We start from the raw sequence: 27,962 nt of genomic DNA, 5'->3' as shown, positions 1-27,962 counted from the left end.
AACGCTCAAAGGCTTCTCAAAATCTTCTGCAATCTACTGTTTTACTTTCCTTGGCAAACACGGAAAAGATCCGGAGGGCCTCATCCGTAATATCGCGCCTGACCACAAGAACGACGACGTCGGAACTGGGACAAAGCGACACCGACGTTATTGCGGTGCTGACGATTGCGTCATTTCTCGTGATGTCACTCGTCACGACGTGCTCTCGCCAGACCTGAACGGGCATTTCGGCATTTTGTGCCGTCCGTGTATCGGACAAGTTGGGGCCAACAACCAAAAGCCAAATAAATTGTCTTCATGCACTTCTGGGCGCGTTCCAACAATCGTGCAGATCCTCGCCACTTTGGGAGGGCCACTTTGGCGTTCCCAAGGACAACGCCATTTTCAGGAATTCAAAAGCGCTTCTGTTTTGATTTGATTTCTTTTTGGAGTCGAGCAGTCAGTGAGCCCGATGACGTTTCCCTTTGTGGAAAATACTTTCGCTATGACGCAATAGCTTTTGAAAATGTTCCGATCGCGCCGTTTTGCAACCAGTGACGAGACTTTGCATCTTTTAGCTGCAGAAATCAACAGCGGTGCCTTGAGACACATTTCCTTCCTTCCTTCCGCCACCTCAAAACTTAAATGGTCTTTCCCCAGTCAATGCATACAAATGCCATTCATCTCAAGTCGTGTGTGTTTTTTTGACTTCCCTATTTTGGTCTCGGCGGAGGTCTGCCAGCACAACATCAACAACATTTGAGTTGACGCGAAAGCAGCAAATGTGCGAAGGCAGTCAGCGGCGCGCTCCGAACGCACAAAAGAAACGTTCAAGGACCACAGGAAGAGCGCAAACGAGGACAAAGTGCAAAACGTGCGCGCGAGAGCCATGAAGGCGCTCCCCTTAGTCTTAGTGGCGCGTCGTTACACCACCGAGTCTTTAATCTCGGATCCCAGCCTGACTCGAGGCCGCGGGATCTCGGCGCGGCTCGCGTCCGACTCGGAGAAGCCTTTGCTGTTGTCCGGCGACGTGCCGCACGGGTCATTGTCGAGAAGCGTCTGGTAGCCCTTGTGGTCGGCCGCCGAGGCGGGCGCCGCGTTGCCGTTGAGCGGCAGGTTCTCGGCGGGCTTGGCCGCCATTCGGGGCCTCTTCTCTTGCAGGTTGGGACACTCGCCCTCCTTGAGCATGGACTTCATGTGCTCGCGGTTTCTGTAGATGACCAACAGCGAGAAGAGCAGCAGCGAGAAGGCCAGGAGGGCGCACACCACGATGAGCTCGACCCAGTAGGTCTTGGCGTGGCTCTGCGGCGAGCGCGCCTCGCCGGGCAGGATGACCTGGTGGTCTTGCGAGGCGGCCGGCGTGCCGGTGCGGCCTCCCGTCGGCGTGCTGCTCTCACGCTTGGCCTCGCCGCGCACGCAGTAGTTGGCCAGCAGCTGCCGGAAGCCTTCCTCCACCGACCAGCACTCGTAGATCTCTTGGCCGCCCGCCCGAGACACCACCGCCAGCCCCCCCTCCGAGCCGGGGTAGTGCGAGTGAGCCGAAGTCTCGCTGGACACCCACAACCTCTCGGCCAGGTTGGAGCGCAGCTTGCAAGGCAGCACTTGGAAAGTGTTGGCGGGGATGACGATCACCTGGCAAGACGCTCCTGCCGAGAGACGCAAATGGATTCACATGACCTACTTGAAATTCGAAAACTTCACAAACGCGGTCAGACCGATCACCGAAGCGAGCAGGTATACATTGTTGATGAAATGCAGTTCAAGGAGGAGCAACTGGCAGCGGCAACACCCGGTCGGAGAGGCTCCTTGATTGACAACATTTGGGGGAAAAAAAATTGTATTGGAGGCCATGTCCAAAGGGTATTTTTTTTTAGTGTATCCAGTGGGCCACTACAAATTGGACGGCGGGCGGCACATGGCCCCCAGGGCCATAGTTTGGACACCATTTTTATGACGCTGTGAAAAAAAACTCGGCTCAAGAAGCACAACTGAACGGAAAATAACAACGCAGCCATTCAGAAATTCGCCAAAAGGTGTCGCATTTTTATTTGTTTTTGAAATTTCCATTGAAAACAAAGCGAGACGAAATCGGTGGCTCAGGAGGGCAAAACAAAGTCGTCAATGAATTTTGAAAGAATTTTCAAACGTGTGCAAAGAAAGAATGAGTTGAATGCATTCGGGCTGGGCGATATGACCTCAAATCAATATCGCGATAAATTGAGCAATTTTACCTCGATAACGATAAATGCACGATAAATCACGGATCCATGTTGCGACCCGACCACAAGTCGGATGTAGATGCAAAATGCTCGACATGTCTAAGCTCCCGGCCCGATGTAGTCCATATCGGGAAATACGGCTTTCATGAAGCGTTTAAATCCTGTGCGCGCCACTGGAACTAGAGGAGCTAAATCTTTAGCTATGTGCTAGGCTATCGCGTCCACCTCTGAGATGTTCTCTCGTTTGGTGTCGCCTCCTAATGGGCTGTTGTCACTTGTCCAACCTTGCTTCTGACTTTGAACTTTCAGCACAGCATGGTTGTGTTGTGGGTGGTGAAAAAGCTTCTGGATTTGAATCCCAGCTACGACAGCGACGTCAGTTTTCTTTCTCGAGCAGACTGGTAGAGTCACGTGACTAGAGGCGCTGTTGCGGTCTTAAAGGGGCATGACAGAAAAGGCTTTTCTTTTTTTTTTTTTTAACACCGAATTTACCGAGATGGGCAAAATGATTTCGGTCATTGTAATAAATTTCGTAACGGTAAATTTTCGGTTTATCGCCCAGCGCTAGAATGCATTCTAATGCCGGCGGTTTCCCGCGCACGACCACTAAAAACGACGTGCGTGGCGTGCATCTCACTTACGTGCAAGCGCAGACTCGGCAAAGCGCGCGCTCGCTGCCGTCTTGTTGCAAATAGCCGAAGCGTCGGCATTGAGCAGGTCCTGCTGCAGCACGCTGGAAAAACAAAGCACAACTCTGCTGTTCCTCTTCTTCTTCAAAATGATCCCGGAAATGTCGTCGCAAAAAACAGAAGGAAGCGTACGTGCTCGGCGAAGCCTGACCGACATCGACACACTGCCGGCCGTTCCAGCCGCAGTACGGGTCCCTGGAGAGGATGCACTCCCCGCAGCTGGCGTAATTGGTGCAGTTAGCGAGCGGGACCGCCACCACTTCGGAATAAGTGGAAACATACACGAGACCCTGTCGAGCAAGAGAGAGAAAAAAAAAAAAAGAAACAGATCCGCTCAAATTGTGGCACGGCAATGTCGACATCATTTCAGATTTCTTTTTGACATGACGGGACATCCAAATTCTAGGAGGGTGTGCGCACTTGTGCAACCACCAAATTGAAGTCGCTTTTGTTCGCGTTGACAATAATGGTGAAAATGTCGACAAAGTCTTTGGGAGGTCACCAAAATTTTTTTTCCGACCTTTTCCGAGTCCAGTTGGATGCGCTGTACGGGCTGCGAGTCCCGAAAGAGCACCAGCTCCTCGATGACGTGCATCTTGTTCTTCACACTCGTGGCTTTATGCAGTCGCCCGTCATCTACACACAAAAAAAAAAAAGTCCAACCACATTTGGTTCGCGTCCACTTGCAATGACAACTTTTCCAAAATAACTTTTGTCAGAAAGAACAGCTGCCAGGGCACTCGTGGAAAACGGAAGGGACGGGACGGAAAAGCCAGATTTGTTCGGGCTTTGAGAGCCAACATTTTTGGAATCTTGTCAACGGAGCCGTTTCATTGGCGTGTTTTTAAACGGTGGTTGCGAATCCCCGCCGGCGCTCGATGAAAGGCGTGACGGTGCGCCTACCTGTGCCGATGAAGAGCACGTGGTAGGCCTTGCGCTGGCTCGCCGCCGCCACCTGATGGACGGCGATGTGCGTGTAGCGAGCGTGGCGCTTGAGCAACAAGGGCTGGCTGCGTAGCACGCCGTCCATGAGGAAGTGATCTTTGACGAAATTCAGCACCTTGTCCGGCATGTGCAGCGATGACAAGACGCCTTGTTTGCGCGCCGCGTTTGTGATGCACTGCGGAGTGAAAAAAAAAAAGGAGAAATGTGTGGACAAATACAATTTGTGTTTGTTAGATTATTTCTGAGTTGTGAGCTGAATTGTTGTCGCTTAAAAAAAACAGAGATGACTTTACTTGACTTTTATTCACTCTCCTTCCTCTCCTTTTATTCGATACATTTTTGGTGCCCCATTTGAGAGTAACACGCATTTGTAAAATAACTTTTGTTTGTTCCTTGCCCACGCTCTTAAGTCAAATTGAAACGATTGAAAAGCCACAAGTCTGTTCCAGACTCCCAAAAAATAAACTTAAAAAATCTGTCAGAATGTTTTTTTTTTGTTGTTTTTTTTAAAGAATTCAAGCATTTTGTCGCACTGCTTCAATGGAATGACAAATCAGGTGTTCTCACCTCGGTGATGTCTCAGCTCCTCTCAGATCGTCCCTGTACGGCGCTAATAGTCATTCTTTGCAGAGGATAAATAAAAGTTATACTGTCTCTCCATACGTGTTGCTGGATATGTTTTGTGATGAGTCCTTTGTCTAATATTTAATATTGCAACATAGCTGTTAATTGGCGGTAGCATTAAGCTAGCAGATGGAGAGGCAAAGCTAACACAATAAAAATACAAATGGTGTAATTGTGAGAGTAAAAATCAACAAGAAACATCTTGACGCCTCTTTTTTTTCATTTTCATTTCATTCATTTGCCAACCTGCAGCTGATTGTGAAGCGAGTTGAGTTGAGTTTGCGGCCACAACGCACTCGTATCTTCAAGACAATTCAGGGCTTGTGTCTCAAATAACGAAAATGTCCTTCGCTCGTGTGTCAGCATCACGACGACGCTGTTGGTGGGTCGCATCCACAAAATACGTTGTCAAAATGGATCTGAAAACAACGTATGCGTTGCCGCTAGGTGGATTGAATCTTGAAGGAACGCGACACATCGTTTTGGTGACTCTCGCAGTAGCGTGTGGAAGAAGCAGACACGTTCAACATGGCGCCGCACCTCTCGCTTTGTTTTGATCCCGTTCCAGGAAGTGAAACTGAGCCGGCTGACTTTTGTTTCTTTTTCTTTTCATAGCAGTCGGGAAAACATGCCGTGTGACATCATCTCATGTTAGGACACAGGCTGCCAACTGATTAGCATGCGGAAAAAAGCATGGTTTAAAAAACTAAAATGGTTTTTACTCACTGTTGTTACACTAATTATGTTCCTTCAATAATGTTTTAGCTATTTGTTTGGTGGATTGCTAACAAATTTGCTTGAAACACTGGAATGTGCTTTTAACTTAAAACCAATGTGACTCCATTTCCACTATTTGTTAATTGTTTAAAAAAAAATCATTCCTGTTTGTTTCAGTTCAGTTGATCAAATGAAAAGTTTCATTATGGAATTTCCTGTGCTCAAATTTGATCCTTCCTATCAACTCTAAAGTTGAACAAAATTCACAAGTGGAATTTATCGTTTTGGTGGCCTGGCCACTAAAGTCCAATTAGCAACTCCCAATGAACTTCCTCAGACAGCCACTTTTTTCTTTTCAAGAAAAGTGGCTCAACAAATGCCCAGTAGTGATGGGCAAATGAAGCTTTTATGAAGCGCTGAACAATTGAAGCGATCGTTTGAAGCTTCAAAGCTTCAGTGATAATGACATCTGGTGGCAAAAAAATAGAACTGCAGTCATATTCGATCGAGGCATTTAGGCAGTAAAAACATTAGTATGTATACACACACGGAAGCAATGATTGTGTCACGTTTTTCTCCAAACTGAACGTAGCGTCGGAACAGTGTTGCGATGCAATTTTATTTGCGGGTTTGAAGCGTGCGCCGGAGCTTCGGTTTCAGAGTGCCCATCACAAGTGTCCAGGCCAAAGTAGCAACATCTGTGTGTTTTTTGTCAAATGTTGCTGAAAGTAGCCAGCCGAGCGACCGCAATACATGGCTTGGCCAGCAGAGGGACTCACCGCGCCTGGCCGAGGATCAGGAACAGGATGGTTGAAAGTGGACCACTGCTGCGTTTCGCGGTTCACTTCGCGGTATCGGCCGCTGAACGCTTTTTCAACTTGCTCCATCGTGAAGGAACACACGGCAGAAGTTCCCCAGGCGCCGTTGTACCTGACAACGACACAAAGGACCAACGACTCAACACGTTTTCTTGCCATTGGTGCGCAACTTTGCAATGCAAATGCAAATTTTGGTTGTTATTTTTTGGTTTTCTTGGTGTGCCCTTTGCGCCACGTGCTCCTTCCTCATTTAGCCGTTAGCTCGTTTTTGTACTCATCAGTAGCGCTTCTTCAGGAGTCTTTTCTTTTGTAATCTGAGTATTATTATTCAACCTTCATTTTGGAATCAAGACTAAAGTTGTTCCTTTGAAACCTGAAAAACAAATCTCAAAATATCAATTGTGCGTATGTCGGTAAATTAAAGTAAGTAAAACAAACTAAATAGGAGCCTGATCCAAAATTGGCAAAACTTTGGCGTAGTATTTCTTTTTTTACATTCAATTTGAAGTCCGTTTTGCAATCAGCAAAATTCCACACAATTGCGCAACAAGTACCAGTGCATACGAATATTTGTTTTCGTTATTCCTTTTGGCGATACAGTTGTGCCTTGAAATAAGCGTTTGACTGGACCCAAAACGCTTGAATGCCCAATGACTTGAATGGAAATGACCCGAATCCGTTCTAGCCCCCCACAAGACGAAGGAAATAAACGGAAAGTCTTTTTAATGACAAAAATCACAATGTGATCTTGTGCTTAATAAAAACATACCAAAGGAGAAGGTAAAGCAATAAACGCATTTTAATCACACCTTTCGCTGCTCATTCGGGTGTGCGTGCTTTGGCCACCAGAGGGCAGCATAATACAAACATAACGGATGTACTGTCCATAGTAAGGCCTCATTTATCAGTAGACAACACGAATAAAAATTGCTACGTTGTTTTTGAGTAATTCTCTGCTTTGTGATGACCTTTGACAGTAAATACTTTGGCGAGAACAACGTGCTCACCACTGAGAGGTGAAGACGCCGTAAAAGACTGTCTTCTTCCAGTCGTGCGGGCTCGGCGTCAGCACAAACATGTCCTGGATGATGTTGAAGGGGAAGCCGTCATCGGGCAGTGAGCACAAAAGTTGCGCCTTCAGAAAGGTGGTCCACTTCTTCTGCAGGACTCGCTCACCTCCCACGTCGCCCTGCAAGCACAGCCAGCGCTCAGTCACCGTTTGGCCGTCGGGCCGCGCGGAACGTCTGGGCTCGTCTCGACCCGGCCAGAAGAGTGCGCGAGCAGCTCACAATGACGGCAGGGGAAAAAGAAAAAAGCCTCACTGGAGCAGCTTGAACGGGGAAAGAGAAAAAAGAACGCTCGACTGCTGAGTGAGGAAGACGTGAAGGTCGCAGAAATAAAAGACATGATCACAACTTTTTGGGATTCGGGGATGTGCAAATGCTTTTCAATCAAGAAGCCAAAGAGGCAGAACAAGACAACAGAAACCTTTTGACTTGACGTCAGCGTTGACGTGACATGCGCACAAACACCAACGAACATCACAACGTGCAAGTTGCAGGAGTTTTTTTAAATTTTTTTATGAAAACCACATATAAGCATGGAAGACACAACCACAATTTTGAAAGTGTACCCGGTTTGTTGCTTTATTAGCTGTCCTATTTTGCAGTCCGACAACACCTCGTGACGAGCTGGACTGTCTTCTTTATTTCAGGCGTGACTCACCTTGCACACGCGAGCGATGCGCGACACCACCGTGTTGTCAAAGAAATCAAACTCCTTCCCCGCCTCGCTGAAGAAGAAGTAAATCTTGTCGTCGTCGCCCACCGGGTTGCCTCGGGGCAGGCTCTCCTGGATGTAGGCGGAGCCCACGAAAGCCGGATCTGAGAAGGAAGCACGGGGTTGAGCGAGCGCTTTCCAGTATCGTCACAACTCGCAGTTGCGCACTCGAGCACCTTGAAGCCAATTGAGGGAGTTTTCCGTTTTGAGGGCGCTTCCTAGGCCGAGACTCTTGTAAACGACGGGCTCGTTTCCTTGAAAATTGCTGACTGTGCCGGCATACAGCTCGCCATCTGCGGCGTGGAAAAGACAGAAAAGCGCTCGACTGCAAAGCTTCAAGCTTGCGATCTCCGACGCGAGCGAGCCTTACCGGCCATGATCGCCGTCGACTTGTAGTCCGGGTCGAAAGGACAGCGGCTGCGGCCGTCCTCGGTGATGATCTCGCCCGAGTCGCTCGTGACGAGGGAGAAGTCGGCCGTGTTCTACGAAAGGCAAACATGAACGCGTTTCAAGCTTAGTTGCGAGTGGAGTCGCCACTTTCTGCCGGGTTGGATTCTCGGAGGCCGCAAATGAAGACAGCAAACGGGCTCGACGTCGGCTCGTTTCAACCCTTTGCTTTATTTGCACCCGCATTGCAACTAAATCAGTCAGTCAGTCGGAGCACATCGTTCGCGTTCGAATGTTGCGGCGCCTTACGATGTAAGCGCAGGTGGGGCTGAAGGCGTACGTTCCGCACACATACAGATGCGTGCTGTTCACGCGCTCTAAGATCTTGACGTAGTTGAAGCAATCCGTCTGGAAGAAGAAGACAAGACAAATCTGTGAGTATGAAATGTTCGAAAGGTGTCAAAAATTGGGGATCTAAAAGGGGACGAAAACTCTTTGGAATAACATGTTCCTTCCACGTGTGTTCCTTGGTCCTAAGATGGCCTCTACTTTGGGTTGGCGTGGCCGCCGAAGAGAGGCTCAAAAATGTGCATGTGACACAGGAAAGACGCGAGACGAAAACGTTTTTTGAACGTTTCAGCACATTCGGCGGACACGCTCACAGAATTTAAGAGAAGCGAGGCGGCTTCTTTGAAGCTGCAATTTTTTTCCAACCATCCCAATTTTCGCACACAGTCGTTGTGCGAATGACAATTAACTCTGTGTGGTGTCAAACTTGCACGCCATTTTTGTCATTTCCGATTGGCCAACTTGCTAAGACGGCTAACGAGCGCAGTCGTGGCATCAGTTGGCTGGAGGTGCATTTGCAGACGGCGACTTTTGCTCATCAGCATCACTTTAATGACATACGAGGAAAGCGCACGTTACCGATAGCAACATGCGCACTTGGCATGGCTAAAAATCGATTGCGATCCTGAGAGGAAATTTCCAAGGCTTTGTTGTCCCGTTGGCAAAGTTCTCCAAGACAGACGTCGTCGCCTCACAAACGGGTTTGACTTCAGCGACTCACTTGCAGGTCTTTTCCTTTGAAACTGCACTCGCCTCGCTTCTCGTTTGGCGTTTTCCATGTGAGCTGCAAACACGCGACACACAATTTGTTAGAAATGCGGCATGAGCAAAGGCTACTTGAAAAAGTCGACAAAAAGCTGTTGTCTAATCTTGGCTGCAATTTAGAAAATAACGAGTGATTGGAAAAGTTCTTTGATTGCGCCAATTGAGTCAAAAAGTCAAATTGTTTTGGATGGTTTTACCACCGAAAAAAATACAAAATGTTCCAAAATGGTTTTATTTCTGCAACTAAATGACTTTTAAGATTGTTGTGAGTTTCTTAAGACGGCTGGCGACCAGTTGAGGGTGTTCCCGCATGCAGCACAACGACGGCGACAAGCGGTAAGCGCTACACAAAAAGGATGGGCGGACACTAAAAATAAATAAATAAAGCCACCAACAAATTCAGAAAGAAAAAAAAAACACTCAAATGTGAAATTTTGTGATTTAGTGTCTGGTTAATTGTCACTCATTGTGATGGAACTGGAATATATTTGCCCCCCCATCCTGAAATTACATGAATGTAAATTGAATGACCTGAATTATGTGAAAGGAATGACATGAAGAGAGTGAATCACATGAATAATGTGAAAGGAGTTACAGGAATGCGAAATGAATGACCTGAATGTCTTGAATTTCAAACTGGAAGAATTTAAATGCGAAATGTTGAATGTCCCAATCGAAATGAATGGGGTGAAAAATGTGAAATTGTGAATAATCTGAATAAGTGAATGACATGAAAAATGGAAGCCCCCATCACATGAATATGTGGAACACGCTAAAAGTGGAATGAAGTGAATCGGTTGAATTATGTGGAAGTAGTTGAGCGTCAAAAATGGGGTTTTGTGCAGTGCAGTGCACAGCAGCCTTACATTGCGTTGCAGATTGCGTGCGCTGATGTCGGCGAGGTCGAGAGCAAAGAGAGCCTCGCGAGCGCCCACGTAAAGCGTGTTGTCCTCTTTGCTGAGCAGCAGCGACGAGAAGTTGAAGACCCCGCCCACCGAGAAACTCGGCCATCTTCTCTCCTTTGCATCTGCGGACCATCCACAGTTGCTCGATGACACAAAAAGAAAAAGGCAGGCCCGCCTCACTTCAGATTTGCGCCACCTGACAACAGCCGGCCGAAGCCTCGAGTCGCGATTGAGTCGTCTAATCGGTTCTTGCGGTGCTTTTTTTTTTCCCCTTTTGGGCCTGCTCAGCTCCAACTGCCGTCTTTGCATGCCAGCACGTCAACACGCCACGTCAAAAAAAAAAAAAAAGCTGCAAGAGCGCCGTCTCACGACACGACCATCGCACCTCATTTTTCCCATCAAAGTCAGTAAAGGCTCGATTCACCCATCAATAATTTTGCAGTGTGGGTTGCTGAGAGCAATTTTATCTACTCAGAAATAAAAAAAAGAAAAGATGGCCGCCAATCTCGCTCATACTTCAACAGCCAATTCAACACAGAATACGGCCGAGTGTTCAACGGACAGTTGACAATCAAAGATTGAGACGCCTTTGTGCCGCAAAGCATGCTGGGAGCACACGCGAAGAAAATTCACAGAGGAGCTCAAAACGAGCGGGATGGCATTTTTGGTCGCACTCCAATGAAACGCAACTTCCAATGCTCGCAATTGTTTGGCGTCGGAAGTGGGCATCGTCGACGGCAACGGAAGAGCCAGAAGACACGAGCGACTTCCTGCGACGGTGACAAGCGTGACCCTCCGCCACGAACATTTTGGGATACTTCTGGGACACCTAAAGCAGAAAATCGACAACGACCAGATTGGGAGGGCAAAGTTCAACTCGATTGGCAACGAAGCAAAACGGTGTCCAGCGGCCGCTGCGTGATGTCAAGTGTGTCATTGTTCCTACCGATCACGACATCCACTTTTTGGAAGCTTTTCTGTCCTCAAATTGGCCGATGAGAGCAAAACGTCTCGCACGAGTATGCCGTTTTTGATTTGATTTGTTTTTTGTTCCTTTTTATGAACGTCATCTTCATGCATACCTGATGCCGTTCTGTCGCGCCGCAGCTTCGGTTGCTTCGGTTTATCACACCAGCAAAAGGACGACTCGTCACCGAGTGCTGATGGTCAACTTGCGCTACTTGCTTCTCTCTTTTTTTCTTATTTATTTGAGCAATGTTTCTTTGTTTTGGGCGTTAGAACGTTGCCGCCGTTCCACGTGGAGGTGCTTGTCAATAAGAGCCGCAAATGTCGCCAGCTTGCCAACTTCTGGTCCACAAATAGACGCTCAAGTCAAGAAGACACTCCCAAAGTCAACATTGCTCAACTTTAGAGAGACCCAATAAAGCTGCCGTTTATTAACACCGGAACTATTTACACTCGCTCGAGTCTGACTGACTGCAGGGGATCCGGTGTAAAAAAACAGCAGCCGGCCGGACTTACCGTAGGAGAAGCTGAGGCGAGGAGCGACGTCGTGCTGAGCAGCAGCCGAGCGCAGCGTCGCAATAAGTAGAAGAGCGAAGACTGGCAGCGCAAGGCGACTGAGGTGCACTCTTGGCCTTCCGCGTCTTGCGTCCAACGTTTGGAGCGTCCGAGCTTCCCGTTCTTGCTCGCTTGACTCCTCGTCTTGGGGGGGAGCAGCGAAAGGCCTCCAGCGCGGGTGTTGGCGGGTCATGCTGCTTTGAAGGGACGGCGGCCGCGACGGCGTCGCCATGCGCACATCACCATGAAGGCTCCCTTTCAGATCTGCATAGATGGAAAGCCCAAAAATGCAATCAGAGCAGCACGGGGTTTGTTCACGACTTCAACATCTGTTGGGGGCGAGAATCAACAAATCAACTTCACAAAATCAAGCCCAACCAATGTTCTGAGAGCTCATCCAAATATACGAACATGAGGGGAGGGGGGGGCCAATTCAAGACAACCGACAGCAGATTTGCTTTTCTGCCAGACTTGACGATCGATACGAAAAAGGCGATTCTGGGGCTGGCGCGAACACGAACACGAACACGAACGCAGGAGGGGGCGGCAAGTCCGGTCGGCTGGGGCGACGCACCAAGCACAGATGTTGAGCTCTTAAATATCGTGACAACAGATGCAAAGGTCATGAGGACCGCGTGCTTATTTTTTTGGACTTTTTGGCTTCTTTTTGTCAAAGTGCATCAGTCAGAAGAAGAGCGAGAGATGCGAGCTGCGCATGAGGCGGAGGAGAGCTGGCTTTAGTCGGAGAACGAGATCAAGGCTTCCTGTGGCGGCATCGCGATCCAAATGCAACTGTGCACTTTGCTGCTCTCGCCTGCATCACGCGTCAACTGGATCCTCCCTTTCACTCTCAACACAGGCCCGACAGTGTGCTCGGCCATAAATGACACCCGCCCAACTTAGATAGCCCCCGACAGAGAACATCAACCGCAACCTTCGCGGGTCAGCGTGGGCATTTTTGACGGCAGCCTTTCCTAACCTTGAAGGGACCGAAGCTATGCATGTAAATGTTGGTTGCTCGCAAAAACAAAAATAGAAAGTCATCAGAGTTCACCAAAATGAACAAAATAAGACAGAGAAAACATTTTTGTGCCAATGAAATTAAATGAGAAAAAAATGAAACTAAAATGACATCTTAAATTGACGAAACAAAGTAAAAGGAACATTTTTGTCAAACTTGGGAGGAAGAGGAAATATGCATCCGATTTCCCGAGCTGTCACCATCAGCGCTTCAGCTGCTGCAATGGCACAGTCAAGCCATCCGTGGGCAACGTATCGTCCCGCGGTGACGACAGACTTTTGCCGAGGGATAAAAATAGCCGAGATCAAACAGGTGGCGGCGCCGTTAGCATTCGGGTCAGCTGGGCCAGCTGGACAAATCCCACCACTCACGCACGCACGCACGCACGCATAGCGCACGAGCCACTTGCGTGACCACGCCCACTGGCCGCCAGGTGTGACCTTCAACCTGGAGGCGAGCGACACTTTGTGGCGACCGCTCGATCCCCAACGACTGTCGGATGACGGACTTTTGGACTTTTTTCCAATTTTGACGCCGATATTTTCCCTTTTATCGAAACTGACAATCGGCTCCAACTATCGGTTTTCCACTTGTTGAAGACGTGCTTTTTCCAGCGTTGACGTTCAATACAATTTGGAGGCAAGCCCAAAATGGTTCCAGACTGGTCCCGCGATTCGGTCCGCTTCTGCAAACTTGCAATTTGGCCTTCATGCGAACACAACAAAAAGCATCCGAGCTCAAAATGCCGATTGTGGCAACGTAAGCTGGGAAATCCATTTTCAAAATTCCTCTCAAGCGTGAGCAAGAAAGGAAGAGGAACGATTCCTTCCGTGCGAAAGGTCCTCTCAACTTTTTCCGTTCGTCTTTGAACGGGGCGAGGGAAGTGGCGAGGTCTTGAGCAGCTCCCGTCCATTTCCTCACGAGCTTCGTCAGGCCAGTGCAGCCCGGACCGCTCGCAGAAATGTCAAGTTTGCATTTCTGCTCAAGGAAGCGCAACGCCGGAACAACCAAAAATAATCCTTGCCAGCCCATTTGGAGTCCAATCCCCAGACGACGCCAAGCGCAATTCATGGCTCGTTTTGCCCCGAATCAAGCGGACAGCGCTAATTACGACCAAAGACTTTCAATTGGCTCACTAAAATCCAAAAACTAAGTCCAAAACTGAGATGGAATGGAGGGAGGAGACCAGTTGACGTCATCAAGTTCGCTTCTGCCGTCACCAGAATGACAGCAAAGAAGACCGCAAAGGCAAACGGAGACGATTAGTCATCTCGGCTCCGAAAAGGCCCAAAAGACAATCCCTGAAGGAGGTCAAAAACCAAAGTTGCCTGGCCTCCGTCCACGTTTCATTTGCCACAAGATGCGAAACGCGACGGAGTCCTCCAAATGCGAACGTGGGACCCAACAACTGCCGGCAATGCGGCGAGTACGCCGGTCTGGCCGCCTTGTACGCCTGCCAGAAGAGCACCCGACAAACGCCATCCTGGCCTTCGATCCCCAGCAAGCCGGCTGGAGACGAGCCAGGGGGGGCCCTTGGACCCGCTGGCTGGACGTGATCGCCCAGGATCTCGAGATCTGCAATGTGACCCTGGCACAAGCTCAACATCTTGCCCACAATAGACGGAGACGGAGAGAGCTGGTTGCCGCCATTGGCCGCATGAGGACTAACGAGAAGAAAGAAAGACCGGGGAACGTACGGGCACCGAGGAACCGGGAAGGAAGCGCCAACGCCGCCTGAGTTGCGTGAGACAAAGTGTCGGCGGCACATTCCGATTGCTGACTTGAGCGCTCCTCAGAGAGACGCAAGAAGGTTTGGATTGCGGAGCGGTGTTGGGAGATGGCAACGTTTCGACATGTTGATTGGACGGCAGAATGTTTTGAAGAAACTCTTGGGTTTGGAAAGAAATAAATGGATTCATTTCAAAAAATGTTTCCCCCATCCCCTGTAAAAAAAATGGCGGGGTGATGTTGACCACTCACAGTGTGGTCGGCGGCCGCCGGCTGACCACGTCCGCAATTCTACTCAAAGGAATTCTTCTGTAGCGTCCATTCAGCCGCACGGCGCTGAAAAACATTTGATTGGAAAAATGGATGGGACCATCGACAAAGGGCGTGGCCGCTCCGCTGCTTGATGTCGGTCGGCGGCGCGACGCTGCACGCATTCCGGCGGCTTAGAAGCTCAGACGGCAACTCGGGCCGGAGGCCAGCCGGCAAAGCCCCGCCCACTCGCCCACTCGGCACACATCCGTCACCGCGTCAGCGAGCGAGCGCGTCAATGTGTCCGCATGCTCCTCGACGGCACGACGCGCCAAATGAACCACTTTCAACGCTGACAAAAAGAGCAGAACGAGAGGAAAGCTCTCAATTCTAAGAAGTTTGTTGAACTTCATTCAAAATCAAAAGGTCACGCGTGTTTGACGTAAAGTCGTTTGTGACGAGCGCGTCGCACCAAGTCGGCCAACTCGGCGCGCCCGTCGACAGAATTATTGGACAAGGTTCCGCCATTTTTTTTTTGCATTTGTTGCTTTTGCCTCTGAAACAGGCCCGCAAAGTTTCAATGGGGTTGATGTCGGGGGTTCCAACGGGCCGCTCCACAGCGTCGCGCATCGCGATCCAAGTCCACGCTGCTTTTGTTTGAAACGCGACGCTTTCGATGAATTGGTCAATGAGGAGGCAAGCGCGAATTCCACTTTTTTTGGGGGGGGGTTGTTTTTTTTTTTCCAGTGCAAGTTTAAAACAAAAAGCAAAGCAAAACGGGTCAGACCAACAACAAAGACGCTCGCTCGGGAGTGTGCAAGAGGTTTCGATAAATGAATGAATCGTCATTGTCGAGACAGCGACGGACGACGACGTTCGGCCAACAACATTCATGTGCTCATTAAGTGGACGAAAGTCAAACGAAATCCGAGTCCAACATCCCGCGTCTGTTTTCTTGCTTAACGCCAGCCGGGCCCAAAACGACAAACGCGTCGAGTCCTCCCACTTCAGTTCCCATTGAAATCATTTTGTGAGACCGTTGACTTTTGAGAGTTTTAACCACGTTTTTTGATTCAACGACAGATTTGCTACATTTCCATTCAACGATTTGAAATTGCAAACCACTCTGGACGTCATTTGGCGTGTTTCTTAGGATTGAATGCAACCGAAAAGATGAATTTTTGTTTTTTTTAAGATGTGGCGGTTGGTGGTTGAAAAATAAATGAACATCATACAAAACAAAGATTTGCCGCCAGAGAGACGAGCCTTAATCGGCCCGAAAGCAAGCGGAGGCACATGCTGTGCTAAGATGTACTCCATACAAAAAAAGATTTGGGGTGGATCCGAACCGAAAGGCAGACGACTAAATGGTGTGCAAACCCGGGGCAGGTTTTGCGGCGCAAATGTGAGCTGGGGCGGCTGGTGGGGAAGCGCCGGAGAGAAAAAAAAAAAAACGGCGTCAACGACGCGAGCCCTGCCGCCACTCACGGCGCACACAAAACGCCGCGCGTCTTAAAATATCCCATCAAGATGAATTATTCAGACTTTGCCTCTCATCCCCGCCGGCCCGCTCGGCTCGGCTCGGCTCGCGAACGGCTCCTTTTTCAGGCCGGCGGCTGCACGAGTTTTGCGTTCGGCGGAAGGAAAAGAGATTGCGATGCTGCGTTGAAGCGGCGAACGCGCGCGCACAAACATGACCTCGCTGCTCTTGAAATGGACCGAAAGTTGTCAAGGGCACACTGGATACGTTCCACCAAGTCCGAACGGCTTCACTCAAGTGCAGCGGCTTTGCGCTCATGAAAACAAGCAAAGTTTGACTGCAGGACACTGCAACATTTCTCTGACATATTTTTAGATTTCATGAAGCTCACCCCTCAACATACATTTTTAAAGCCCCTGTTCTGAAAGCACCGTTAGCAAAGCACACCCAAAGCTCCCCCCCCCCCCCCCCAACATATCAAGTCACAGCGATGCGAAACGTGGGCTCGCCAGGCCGGAGGGGTCGGCCATTCATCCGATCTGCTTTCGCTCAACAACAAGCTGGACTGCTAACAACAGCTCGCTGCTGACGAAGACACCTTAGACGACGCCAGCCCCCCCCCCCCCCCAACCCAAGGTCAAGTGTCATCGTGGGCGCTTGCAAATAGACTTCTATTATTAAACATGCACCAAGTAGGACAGGCATGTAAAAAAAAAAAAAGGCGGGGCCCATTCTCTCTACGCCTCAACACGTGCAAACATACCCCGCATGGTTGCCTTGCGTCGCTTCACAGCACGCCACTGAAAATTCACTGCAAATCACAGAGCGCCCCCTGCCAGCAAACACGTGGCATGTTTTCAAAAGTAAACATTTCTGGAGAAAAAATGACGGGAGACGTGCAAGAGAGCCACTTTTGACGCTCAGCCAACTTTTTGGAGCGAGCGCCAAAAGGTGAGAGAAGTAGCCGTTTGACAGCTAGCGCCCGCTTTAAACGGGTCGTCGCCACGGCGACTTGAAGCCGACGGTCAAACGAAACATCAAACAAAAACAATTTGTCCATTTTTTGGAAAAAGCGCAACTTTGTCTCACTTGCCGAGAAAAATGAAAAACAGGAAAGTCGCCGAACAAAAGTGGGTTGCGCGAGTTCAAACACTTTGAATACAAACGGTGCTGTAACACATGAAAACAGACAGAGTAACAATAATCGCTGTCATACGCTTAATCCTCTAATATTCTGCATGTTGGCTACAATTAGTTTGTTTGTTTTTTTGTTCAACACATTACTTGCGTTATCCACAAATTAATTGTTCTTTTTGTTTTTGTTATGTGCGTTGTCCACAAATTGGAGGTCAGTCCAATTGAGGAGTGAATTGGCCGTCAAACACAAACAGCGAATCCCAATTTGCCCCATTGAACATAAGAGATTTTCATCGAGAGGAATTTTTCCGTGGCGTGTCCCTTCTCTTGATCTGTGCGCCAACGACGTGCGAGAAAGCGCCACATCAGCGTCACATTCCAGCAGACGCAACCGGAACAAATAGCGGCAATATTTAACCGGCTAACTCCATCCTGTCAACGGGAATATTTAGTCGGCCGACCGGGTTCGGAAAGGAAATGAAAGGGGAACTTCAAACTTAGATGGCAGACGTGAGAGACAAACTAGTTTAGCTAGCGCTAGCTGGGTTGAGGCTAGCTAGCAGGAATGTGGATGGAAAATGATTCCGTCAAACGGGGACAATTTAAAGCGAGCCATGTGAGTTACGAGCACGGTCGCGGAATGAACGAACCTTTGAAGTCAAGGCGCCAATGTACTCGAGTACAGCTATGTGCAACATCCACTTGTTATTTCTACTTGTTGACTTGCCGCCACTGCAGTCGTGCTCGAAAACGGCCACTCGGCCGCGTGCCGCGTCCACGAGCGCTTCCCACATCGCGAAGCAGCGCCGGAGTGGGAACGAAGACAGAAGCCCGCTGTGCTCCCACGAGGCACGTTTGCAGAGTTCCCATCAGGAAGAGGACTCCCTCAAGGCCTGCCTGCGTTTAACCTTTCGATGAGCGCCTGGGAAATGTTCACCCTTTCCGCCGTCATTAGCTTGCGTTAGCGCGCGCTGAAACATTGAAAAAAAAAGATTTTCAGCAGCAGATTTTGTTCTTGAAATGTGAAGCAGAGTCGTTCGTTGGGCCTTCAAAACAAAACGGATGACAACGCCAGCTTGTTGCCGTGGAGACGCCAATTTACGGCGAGGATGCTCCTTTGGACAACATGCTGTGACTTCCTGAATTCCACTTGAGAACGTCGGAAGTCGAACGTCGCTCGCCTCAGGTGTTCTCGCAAAAGCGCGCCGGCAGCGGCTCGGCGGTCTCGCGACGAGCGGCGAAGGCGTGCGAGTGTTTGCGCGCTTTGGCCTCACGATTCGTTCAAGCTTACCAAAGGTTGCAAAGACGTCGGCAAACAGTCAGAACGCTCGCAAAGCCTTTTTTGCTGTTGCAAAGAAATTCAAAAGTGGACGGCGACGAGCAAAACTCTTTTCACCCAGCCCTTTTTCGGTGGAAGACAAAAATTTGGAATAGCGCTGAGCGAAGAAGACAGACGCTGCTGACGTTTCAGATTAACTCCAATGACGCCATCGGATTTTTCGACGGCGCAAATTGAGCTGACCAAAGCGGCGGCGCACTGAGAGAATTGCCCTCGGCACGCGCTGACAAGACGGAAAGGCGTGCGAATGGCGCCCGCGTGACGGATTAAACTGCCGCAATGGCGATCCTGTGCACGGATTCCGTCCTGTGCAACGTGCTGCCCGCCGCCTTGCGCGGCGTGGTTTCATTTTCTCCACCAGCCGGCGTGATCCAGAGCGCTTCCAACAAAGCGCCGCCATGGAAACGTTTGCGTCCATCTACAACGAGCGACGCGCGTTCCCGGCCGGCCAAAACGTTGGCGACGGCGTCACACAAGCAGCTCATTGTGAAGGCCGCCGGGCTCCAGAATGCAACTGCCAGCTGTTTTCTTTGTGGCTCCGAGCAAAGCAAAACTGCAGGCCAAGGTCAGCACAGACGGCTTTTTCTTGGGCAGGAGACAACGGCGCTTCAGCCACCAAACAAAAAGTCTCTGTCACGGGCCACATGGAGATTCCTGCAGCCGTGTCGCGGCGGCCAAAGAAGTCCGCGTTTAGAGCGCCTCCGGTGGCCGTGCGGCGCAGCGGCAGCTGAGGGTTGGTTGATTGATCGATTGATTTTTGGCCAGACCAGATTTCATGGCCGGGGGTTCATGTACGCAGGCTTTGAGAGGGATGCCAAGTTGTCGTCTGTCGACGCGGACACGAATGCTCAGTCTCTCTCCTCTTTTTGAACTACGCGCAAACAAAAGGCGTCCGAAAGGAACCATTTTGGCCAAGACTTGAGCATTTGTTGCTTGGGAAAATCAAGGTCGGCACATGCAAACAGCTGAAAGGAGCTGAAAGGTTCTTCCAGATTCTCGAGCTGCACACAATTCGCGCATGTTCCACGTTTCATCATTTCGGCTGATTTTGAACTCACCCAAACCGACTCGCTGGGCCAAAAAGAGCCTGCCTCTCCGCTCAGCATGAAAACCAAACTGAAACTTTTTGGGTGACCATTAAAGAAGCTGAGAGATTTTCAGCATGTGCAAACGTTCCCCAAAGCGCATCTTGACATCAAGCATGGCAACCACAAACGGTCCGAGGATTATTATTATTATTATGGGCAGCGTTTCGCACAAATACTGCAGACCGATATCATCCGGGTCCAAATATTTGAACATTTCCTGACTTTTAAAACAAACATCGATTCTTGACCAAATCATAGATTGTAACATAAATACAAAGGGAATCATGCAGAAAACAGTCCAGGGATTTATTCGTCTACTCAATGTTCCAAAGATGAAAAAAGAAGAAGAAACAGAAATGAGGCACAAATGCTCGTCCAATTACAAACAAACATTTTGCTCAAAAGGCACATCGAGTCACCAAGCTCGGCTCACTTTGGCTTTGACGTCGCAAGCAAGCGAAAAACACTTTACTCGAGCTTGCTAACCTGCCGGCGTCATTTTGGCGACAGGTAACGCGAGCACTCACTCACTCACTCATTCATTCATTCGTTCATTCACATCAATGATTCAAGAAGCTGCAGCACGCAACTTGTCGCGGCTTTCTTTTTCTCTCGCTCAGCTCCAAAAGCAACTCACACACGAACCAAGTGCGTCTGTACTCACACTTTGTCCTGTCCGGGGGCAGCCGCGTTCTGCTCCGCAAAACAAAACAAAAAAAACCCTCTCTTCGCCCTCCAAGAGAAGACGGGCGCGCCCACTCGAGGGCAAATCGTCCGAAAGCGACGCGAGGCAAGCTCGAGACGCAGCAGCTCCACCAGCGAGTCGTTCCTCGCTCTCGCTGACGAGCCGGGCCACGCCCACAGCGCACAGGCCACGCCCACAGCGGGCGCTTCACGGAGCACATCACTTCTCAATCGCCAAGTGGCGCGCGTGCACGTCCCAAGCTGCAGTGAGGTTTTTTTTCCCCGTTTCGTTTCAAACGCCAAATTCATCAGCTGTGCAAATAGGGACCAAGATGAATCATTTCTAAACTTTTCCCAACGATTTTGTGACCTTAAACCTGCAAAACTCCAGAAAAAAAAATTAAACCTTTTCAAGAGCCAAAGTGAAAACAACTTGTGAGCACGTCTGTCCTTGTGACTGCAATCACAATGACGCCATCGCGTTGCAAGTCAAACTCAGCTGCCACCATTTCACAAAGCTCAAAGTTGCGATGTTCTAGTAGGCTTTTCCTTATTGCTCGATAGTAGACGCTAGAAGATTTGGTGCTGAAGGAAAACAGCCCCAAAGCAGGATGATGTCATCAACACGCCGCATGTTTGCGCCAAACAAACCTTTTGGGACGATGACCAAAAAGTTCAATTTCTTTTTTCACCGTAGCCCAGACATATGAAGAAGGGGGAGATTGTTGTCCCACACAACCAATAATTGCCAGAAAATGCTCCAATTGCTCCAGTGTTGCCGTCAGCCTCCGTGACCAATATTCTTCTCATCTTTTCATTTTTCTTTCGCCAAGAAAGATGATGTTACTCGGAAGTTTGAAGCCTTTTTATTTTTATTTATTGAATTTTTTTATTTTTTTTTGCTTTCTGTCCGACCAGTGGCATGCCGAGACCGACGGGGTGGCCCACCGTTGGAAACTCAACGGAGGGGACAAGCCTCCCGATTTGTCGAGAAGTGTTTGATTGGAAAGATGTCTGCAAATATTGCCGAGTTTTCCCGAGTCGGTTGCTTCAAACTATTCGATTAGGATTTGCAAATTTGATTTTGACTTCTACAAAGTCATGCTCATTTTCCGCGTGTTTTCTTTTTTCCCGTGTCCTATGGTCCGCTTTAATCAGCACAGATGGCCACTTGACCTTTTTTTTGCCTCGAGCTGGGCACACTTCCATCATCGGCAGCCTGTCGTTATTCATAAAATAATTCAAAGCGGGTGTGAGACGCTCCCATCCTTGCATTTCACCAAGGCTATAATCTAGATTGTAAACGCCGGGAGACGAGGCCCAACGCAGAGCATAGCGGAACCTTTCTCTGACTCTTGTTGTCACGCAAAGAAGTTTCTCAGATGAGCGGGTCGCACTGAGAGAGAGAGAGAGAGAGAGAGAGATGTCTTTATCTATTGCACTTGGTCACTTTGCTCCGATTAAACGCGTCATTTTGCCTCTCAATTGCTTCTTCACGCAGCCTCTTGTCCCGCTTTCATGTTTTTTCACTCTTGCTGTGACTCTCTCTCCAAACGCTCAGTTAAAGGGCCAGTACGCCCACAACATCCCAGTGTTTATCTTTGCAAAATTCTACGGCGACGTCGGAATATTGGACTCATGCAAAAGTAAAAACAAATCCTGCCAAAATGACAACGACGCTTTCAAACAAAAGGAGAGAAAACAAAGAAAGACGTCTGATTTGAAGAAGGAAAATCCGAAGGATGAATTAGTGATGAGCGCCATCTACATGTGGGGCAGACCAGCCATGAAATATTAATTTAGCCAGCGAATTGAAGGCAAAAAGCAACTCAACGCGGACGACAGTCGAGGCTGCGAGTGCGCTCCCACTTCAGGCAAACAATTTTTAAAAAACGGACAGCGGGAGTTGACGTCATGCGACAACGAGCGTCGCTCATTCGCGTGGCTGTCAAAATAATCGGCATGCAGATTACAACCCCCCCCCACACACGCACACACACACACACATGCACACCCCCAGCTGCTGGACTTGTTGTTGCACACGCCCAGTTTTTTTTTTTTTGGGGGGGGGGGAATGCGTGGGTATGAACAACTGACTTGTGGAAAATCTTTCAAGTGTTGCTCAATGATGTCATCGAAGAGTGTGTGCTTGAAATATGCGAATGAAGACGATCGTCCACAGCCGAGTAATTGCGGCGTCAGCGTGCACATGGCATCGCTTTGCATGGAAACCAGAAAGCGCACGCACGCACACACGGGGGAAGCGATTGCCATGGCAGCCAACGCCGCGGCAACCGAAAGCTTCCATCCACGACACCGATTCCATCAGCAGCAGACTGCACACTTCCATCAAGTCGATCGACTCTCGTCGCACTCTTTGCATGCCGAGTCGTTACCTTTGAGCAGAACACGTCTGAGGCTCTCGGTCGAGCGGTGACGAGCGGCAAAGAAGCTCCTGCGGGCGGCCATCCCCGAGAGAAGCCCGGCGGAGGAGGAGGAGGAGGCGGCTGCTGCTGAACAGGCACGTCGTCTCACACATACATCAGGCCAAGGGGAGGGGGGAAATATATAAAAAAAAAAAATACAAAAGAAGCAGGAGTGGGCTTTGCTGGAACATCAGCACGAGCATGACATCATCGGCTGCGCTCAGCAAGGATGGCGAGTGGACGAGGCGACGACGCACTCCAAATTCAATCGCAGCCATTCGATAAGCGCAAGCAAAATGCCCTCAGTGGCCAAATTCCATCGGATCGGAGGTTTGAGGATGCGCTTCCAAGGAATTGCGCCGCGTGACCACCGTTGGCTTACCACTGCGCATCATCAACCTCCCGCGAAGGTCATCGGAAGATCTGCTGCCGCCGTTGTTTGATGGGCAGTCAAAAAACAGTTTCCATCTTGAGCTATTTTGAACACGAGAGCGGCCCGACACCATGCGGTCCGGTCTCCCAGAACTCCTTTTTGATGTCTCCCTCCTCCAGCACGCCCGATTCAAACGATTAGCATCAAGATCGGCCTTCGATGAGCTGATCGTTTCACTCTGGAGGGAGACATCGAAAAGTCGTCTTTGGGGGACTTCATTTGCATACGACCGCTTCTTCGTATTTCACAGAAGAGCACAACCAAGCATCGATGAAGAACTTTTGACCGTGTCGTCACGGCAGTTTGTTTGTCGAAGAACGGATCAGCAGCAACAATAGTGGGTGCAGCTGAACCACGTGGAGGTGCAAGTTGGATCGGTGCCAAGGCCACGCTCGCACCTCAAAACACCCGCGTGGCAAATCAACTCGCATAGAAAGGACTGCAAATGCCGGCTCACAAAACGACAAAGACACAAGTCGGGATCACTTGCGCTCAATTGATAAACACAGCCGGCGGAAATATTTGGGCCTCCTCATTTTGGACAACAAAGAGACAAACGGGTTGGCCGTGTGATGCAACGCCAATGAAATGCTGGGACGACTCATTGCTGCTGCAAAAAAGGAGAGATGACATTTCAAGAAAAATTGCCGGAAGGTCACATGATCAAGTCAAATCTTCAGTCAAAAGGTCAAGTTACGAAAATTTGCACCAATTTTACAAATAATTGCCCCTCCTTGTTGAATCCCCTTTGCAGAAATGACAGTTTTGTGAAGACTGGCCGAGTAGTTCCTGAAGAGTTCAAAGCAAGGTGGCCACGCCCCTTTTGCCCCCCGCCCCCAAAAAAGTGTACAAATTCAGCAGCAGCTACACTTGCAAATGAAAAAAGCAAGTTTTTTTCAAATGCAAATGTGCTTGCTGATTTGGAGCGATTGGTCCCTCCTATCTTCTTTCAAAAGGATGCCGAATCAAAACAACGTTTGCGCCGACATTTCATTTGAGGCAAACCAGGCCGCCATGCGTCTGCCATCCTAAAAACGAAATACATGAAAATAAAAACACAGCCACAACTTTTAAGTGCACTCACAATTATAGTGCATAGCCAAGTTTGTTCAAGACCAGTTAGCATAGCAGCTAACGCAGCTAGCATGTTCGTTGGCGCAAAAACAAACAATTTGTTTCCAAAGTATTTTACTTCAAGTCAAGTCAGTGGCGCTCAGCAACTTTTGTCATTTGAAGCTCAATCGGGCACCCAAAAAATGGATGCACTCGATAGCCGAGCAGTTGAGCGCCCAAATTAGCCTTCCGCAGATCACAAGCATGGCTTCAAATAAACATTGCGCGACAACTGCTCACGTTCCACATCGTCAAGCGACAAACGGTGAAATGTCCGCCAGTCGAGCGAGACGTCCCACAGGAAATGGCGGCCCGATGTGACGCAAAAGCAGACTGACCAAGCCTGAGGCCGACAAACGCTTTGAGGCCAATCGGACCCGCTTTGACTTTCAACAGCAAACCCAATTGAACAAAACACTTCAAGGTCACTTTTCCTGCCAACGCGTGGCATCGATCCTTTGACGGGCTCATGCGTGGAGAGCAAATTGATCGCTCGGTAAAAGACTGGCCTTGTTTGTTTTCGAGGGGGGGGGGGGGTCACGGGTGAATACATTTTGGCTTTCAAGTGCAAAGCCGCAAACCGGCGGTTGCGTCCGCGCGAGTGATTGGAGGCCGTGCATCACGTGTGCCGCCATGAGCTCAATTTCAAAGCGCCGAGTGGCCTGGTTGCGACGTTTCCGCTCCTCCAGCTCGCAAGCTCACATTACAGACGTTGAATAAAGGCCATTTAGGCCACGACATTCCGAGTCTTCTCGTCTGGAAATATAAAACACGATGAACGCCGCCGTTCAAAAAGAAGAAAAAATTGGGGCAATGATGCAGACCGCCGAAGCGCTTCTCAAAGGTGACATTTTGGCCACCCGTGACGTCATCCGGCGGCCACCTGCGACCGCCTCACGCACACACGCACGTGCACGCGCACGACCCCGCGATGAAGGTGGCACCACGACCGCTTCCACGATGGATGCAGCGTTCGCTTTTCTGGACAAATACCCAAAACTAAAGTCAACTCGAAATATGTTCAACATTTGCTCGGACTTCTTACGCTGAATGTCGGTTGCTTGTTCGGCAGTTTTGTGCCGTCCTTCAATGCTCGTTTTTAGGCCCTTGCACTGAAACAAAGTGACAGCATGCGTTGGTTCCCGATTTTGTTGTTGGCTTCAAACACGTTCATGAGGACTTGCGAAAGTGGATCGGTGATACGCGCATTCCAAAAAAAAAAATGCATCCAAGCATCCATAAAGTGTCGCCGATCCGAGGTCGGGTCACGGAAGCGGCAACATCCGCAGGGAAGACCAGACTTTGCTCTCAATCAAGCAACATTCAATTTATTCAGAGCGCGTCCTTAGCGCACATTTCAAGCAACATTTTTGTCCTCCTTGGTTACGAAATAATTAAAAAGACAAAAAATTGTTGTGGCTCCCTCCAGCATCGAGGTTGCCCATCGCTTCCCTAATGAAACGCTTCTACTGAAGTGTTCTCACACACACGTAGTGAACTCCAGTTGTGTGTTTGAGAATGAATCAATTGTGAGTGAGCGCGAATCCACAACTTTGTCCCTGATGATGAAAACGGAGAGCACGTACTGCGCAACGTTCATTCTGTGCCTTTGATGTGATCTTCTCTGGATTGCGTCTGAAAAAATAAATAAATAAAAAAGTGATCTTCTCGTCTTGTGGAGCAAATTGCACAGCCTGTAAAATCGGCGGCCACTCTCGGCGCGCACATGAGCGGCTGCACGATGGCGTCTTCTCACTTGTGCATGCGCAGCCACGCGCACGTCCAAATATCAAAGAGCCCTTCTTGAAGCTCCCTCGCTCGCTGGCTCGCTCGGCGCAGCCAACAGGTGCCAGATTAAAAGCGGATAGTGTCTTGTTACTTGGCAGGTCAGCACACAAGTGCGCGCAAAGCGCCTCAAGCCATGAAGCGCTCATTGTGTTGATGCGGAAGAAGACGAGCTAACGCTAACCCAAATGAGTTAGCGGTCGCCACCATCGACTTGTTGACAGAGGACCATGTCAGCGGTGAACGCGCTCCGCTAACAGAGCCATTTGGGCAAAAAGCCACCTTTTTTTTACAGTCAAGCAATTAACAATGACAACAGGCCGCTCACGACCACCTAGCACTTGCTGTGCTATTTAGCGATGCTCAAGTTTGGAAACAGCTCCATCGGCAGACAAACAAGCAGCTAAGGCTTGCTAGCTGAGGCTCGCTTTCGCGGCTTGTCGAGGCAGAATTAGCTTTTGATGGCTAACGAGCCAAAGTTCGAATGAACTTGGACTGATACCACCACGACAACCGGTACCTGTAACGCTAAAAGCAATGCGGTATGCGGTAGCTGCCATTTTTTTGATGATACAATTACAGGCCACACTTTGACTCGCAAGTTAAATTGTTGAAGCTCATAACTGAGATCTCTCAATTCACTTGAATGACTGAAAGCTCATGGAACAAAACCAAGCCATCTGCCTAAATAAATGCAGCGCCTTGGGATGCAAGTTGAATTCCTTCTGTTACAACACTCATATCTCAAAGCACCCAAATCAACTTTCCCCACTGAAAGCAATGAAAATGCCAGTCATCCGTTACAGCCCTTCGCAAAATAAATATTCTTTACAAATAATACTCACCCATAGAATTAATGAAGTGTGCTAGCTTCTGCTGTGTGTGTGCGTGTGACTTTGCCCCAGTGCATGCAGACACAAACAAAGAAGCGTTTCACAACTACAGTGAGTCAGTGAGCTGAGGCAGTGGTCGTCATGTTTCACAGAGGACTGTAACTATTCTTTTTCTGTCTGTCTACATGTTTTGCTGCACTATTTGTATTCCACAATAATGTCATCGTACTACCCAGCAGCTGAACACGTGATGACGTGTGCCGCTTTCAGCTTTGGAGAGGAACGAAGCACAACAAAGTCTCAGTCCAGACAAGTTTGCGGCTGCAGACCATGACGTCACGCAAACTAACACAACTCCAAGGCTCCATAATGACACAAGCCCCCTCCCCCCTCCCCCCTCCCAACAACTGCTCCAGCACTGAGCGCAGCTGAGTTACCACGCGACAATTTTTTCCAGAATGTTCGCAAGGGGCAGCGGCGTACTTCCGGTTGGAAAAAAAAAAAAAAAAAACATATACCGCTGCTTCGATGTCAAAACGACGATTCGAAACTTGCTGTGTTTTTGCCCGCACCCCCAAAATGTTGCGTAATTAATGAGTGTGCCGCCCCGGCTATGAGAAAACGTCCATGAGTGATCGCACAAATGAATTGACGTGCATGACGGAGGTTGTGCCATCAATAAACTTCAAGTGGGAAATCGTGACACGATTTTGGTTTCACTTGTGTACAAACACTTTGACTGCATTACTCACCTCAGGCTTGACAAGATTTCACAAAAATTGAGGAATACATATGAAAATAATGCTAATGCTGTTTGAATTCAGGTGTACTAATGCTATTTTTTTCCTTTTTTGTCATCTTGTGTCGCTGCATGTTAAAAAACAATTGCATTTTCATGGCTGCATATTCAAATAATTGTCAAGTACTGAAATGTCGTCAACGTGATCGTC

At 49.1% G+C, this 27,962-nt stretch overlaps 1 protein-coding gene across 4 annotated transcripts; it reads right to left on the bottom strand.

The window, feature by feature from the left end:
• Positions 1-202: 202 nt before the first annotated feature.
• Positions 203-27,962, bottom strand: LOC148315921 (semaphorin-4B-like). Of its 4 annotated transcripts, none has more exons than XM_088287173.1 (15): positions 27,765-27,962; positions 11,658-11,960; positions 10,137-10,297; positions 9,227-9,289; positions 8,467-8,565; positions 8,141-8,252; positions 7,947-8,063; positions 7,717-7,874; positions 6,999-7,180; positions 5,953-6,103; positions 3,791-4,007; positions 3,408-3,523; positions 3,020-3,177; positions 2,840-2,931; positions 203-1,625 (listed from the first exon to the last, which is right to left on the bottom strand). In XM_088287173.1, exons 2-15 carry the CDS (start codon positions 11,926-11,928, stop codon positions 904-906), a joined length of 2,619 nt encoding a protein of 872 aa, XP_088143299.1. In that variant the 5' UTR covers positions 11,929-11,960; positions 27,765-27,962; the 3' UTR covers positions 203-903. The 4 variants fall into 4 exon arrangements, with proteins under 4 accessions (XP_088143299.1, XP_088143298.1, XP_088143296.1 ...); XM_088287172.1 differs by lacking the exon at positions 27,765-27,962 and adding an exon at positions 25,440-25,948; XM_088287170.1 differs by lacking the exon at positions 27,765-27,962 and adding an exon at positions 22,819-23,299.

This window comes from Idiotropiscis lumnitzeri, unplaced genomic scaffold, assembly GCF_059441095.1.
Source record: "Idiotropiscis lumnitzeri isolate Australia: NSW breed Sydney's pygmy pipehorse unplaced genomic scaffold, RoL_Ilum_1.0 HiC_scaffold_35, whole genome shotgun sequence".
Classification (NCBI taxonomy): Eukaryota; Metazoa; Chordata; class Actinopteri; order Syngnathiformes; family Syngnathidae; genus Idiotropiscis; species Idiotropiscis lumnitzeri.
This window is presented reverse-complemented; position numbering and strand designations above follow the sequence as displayed.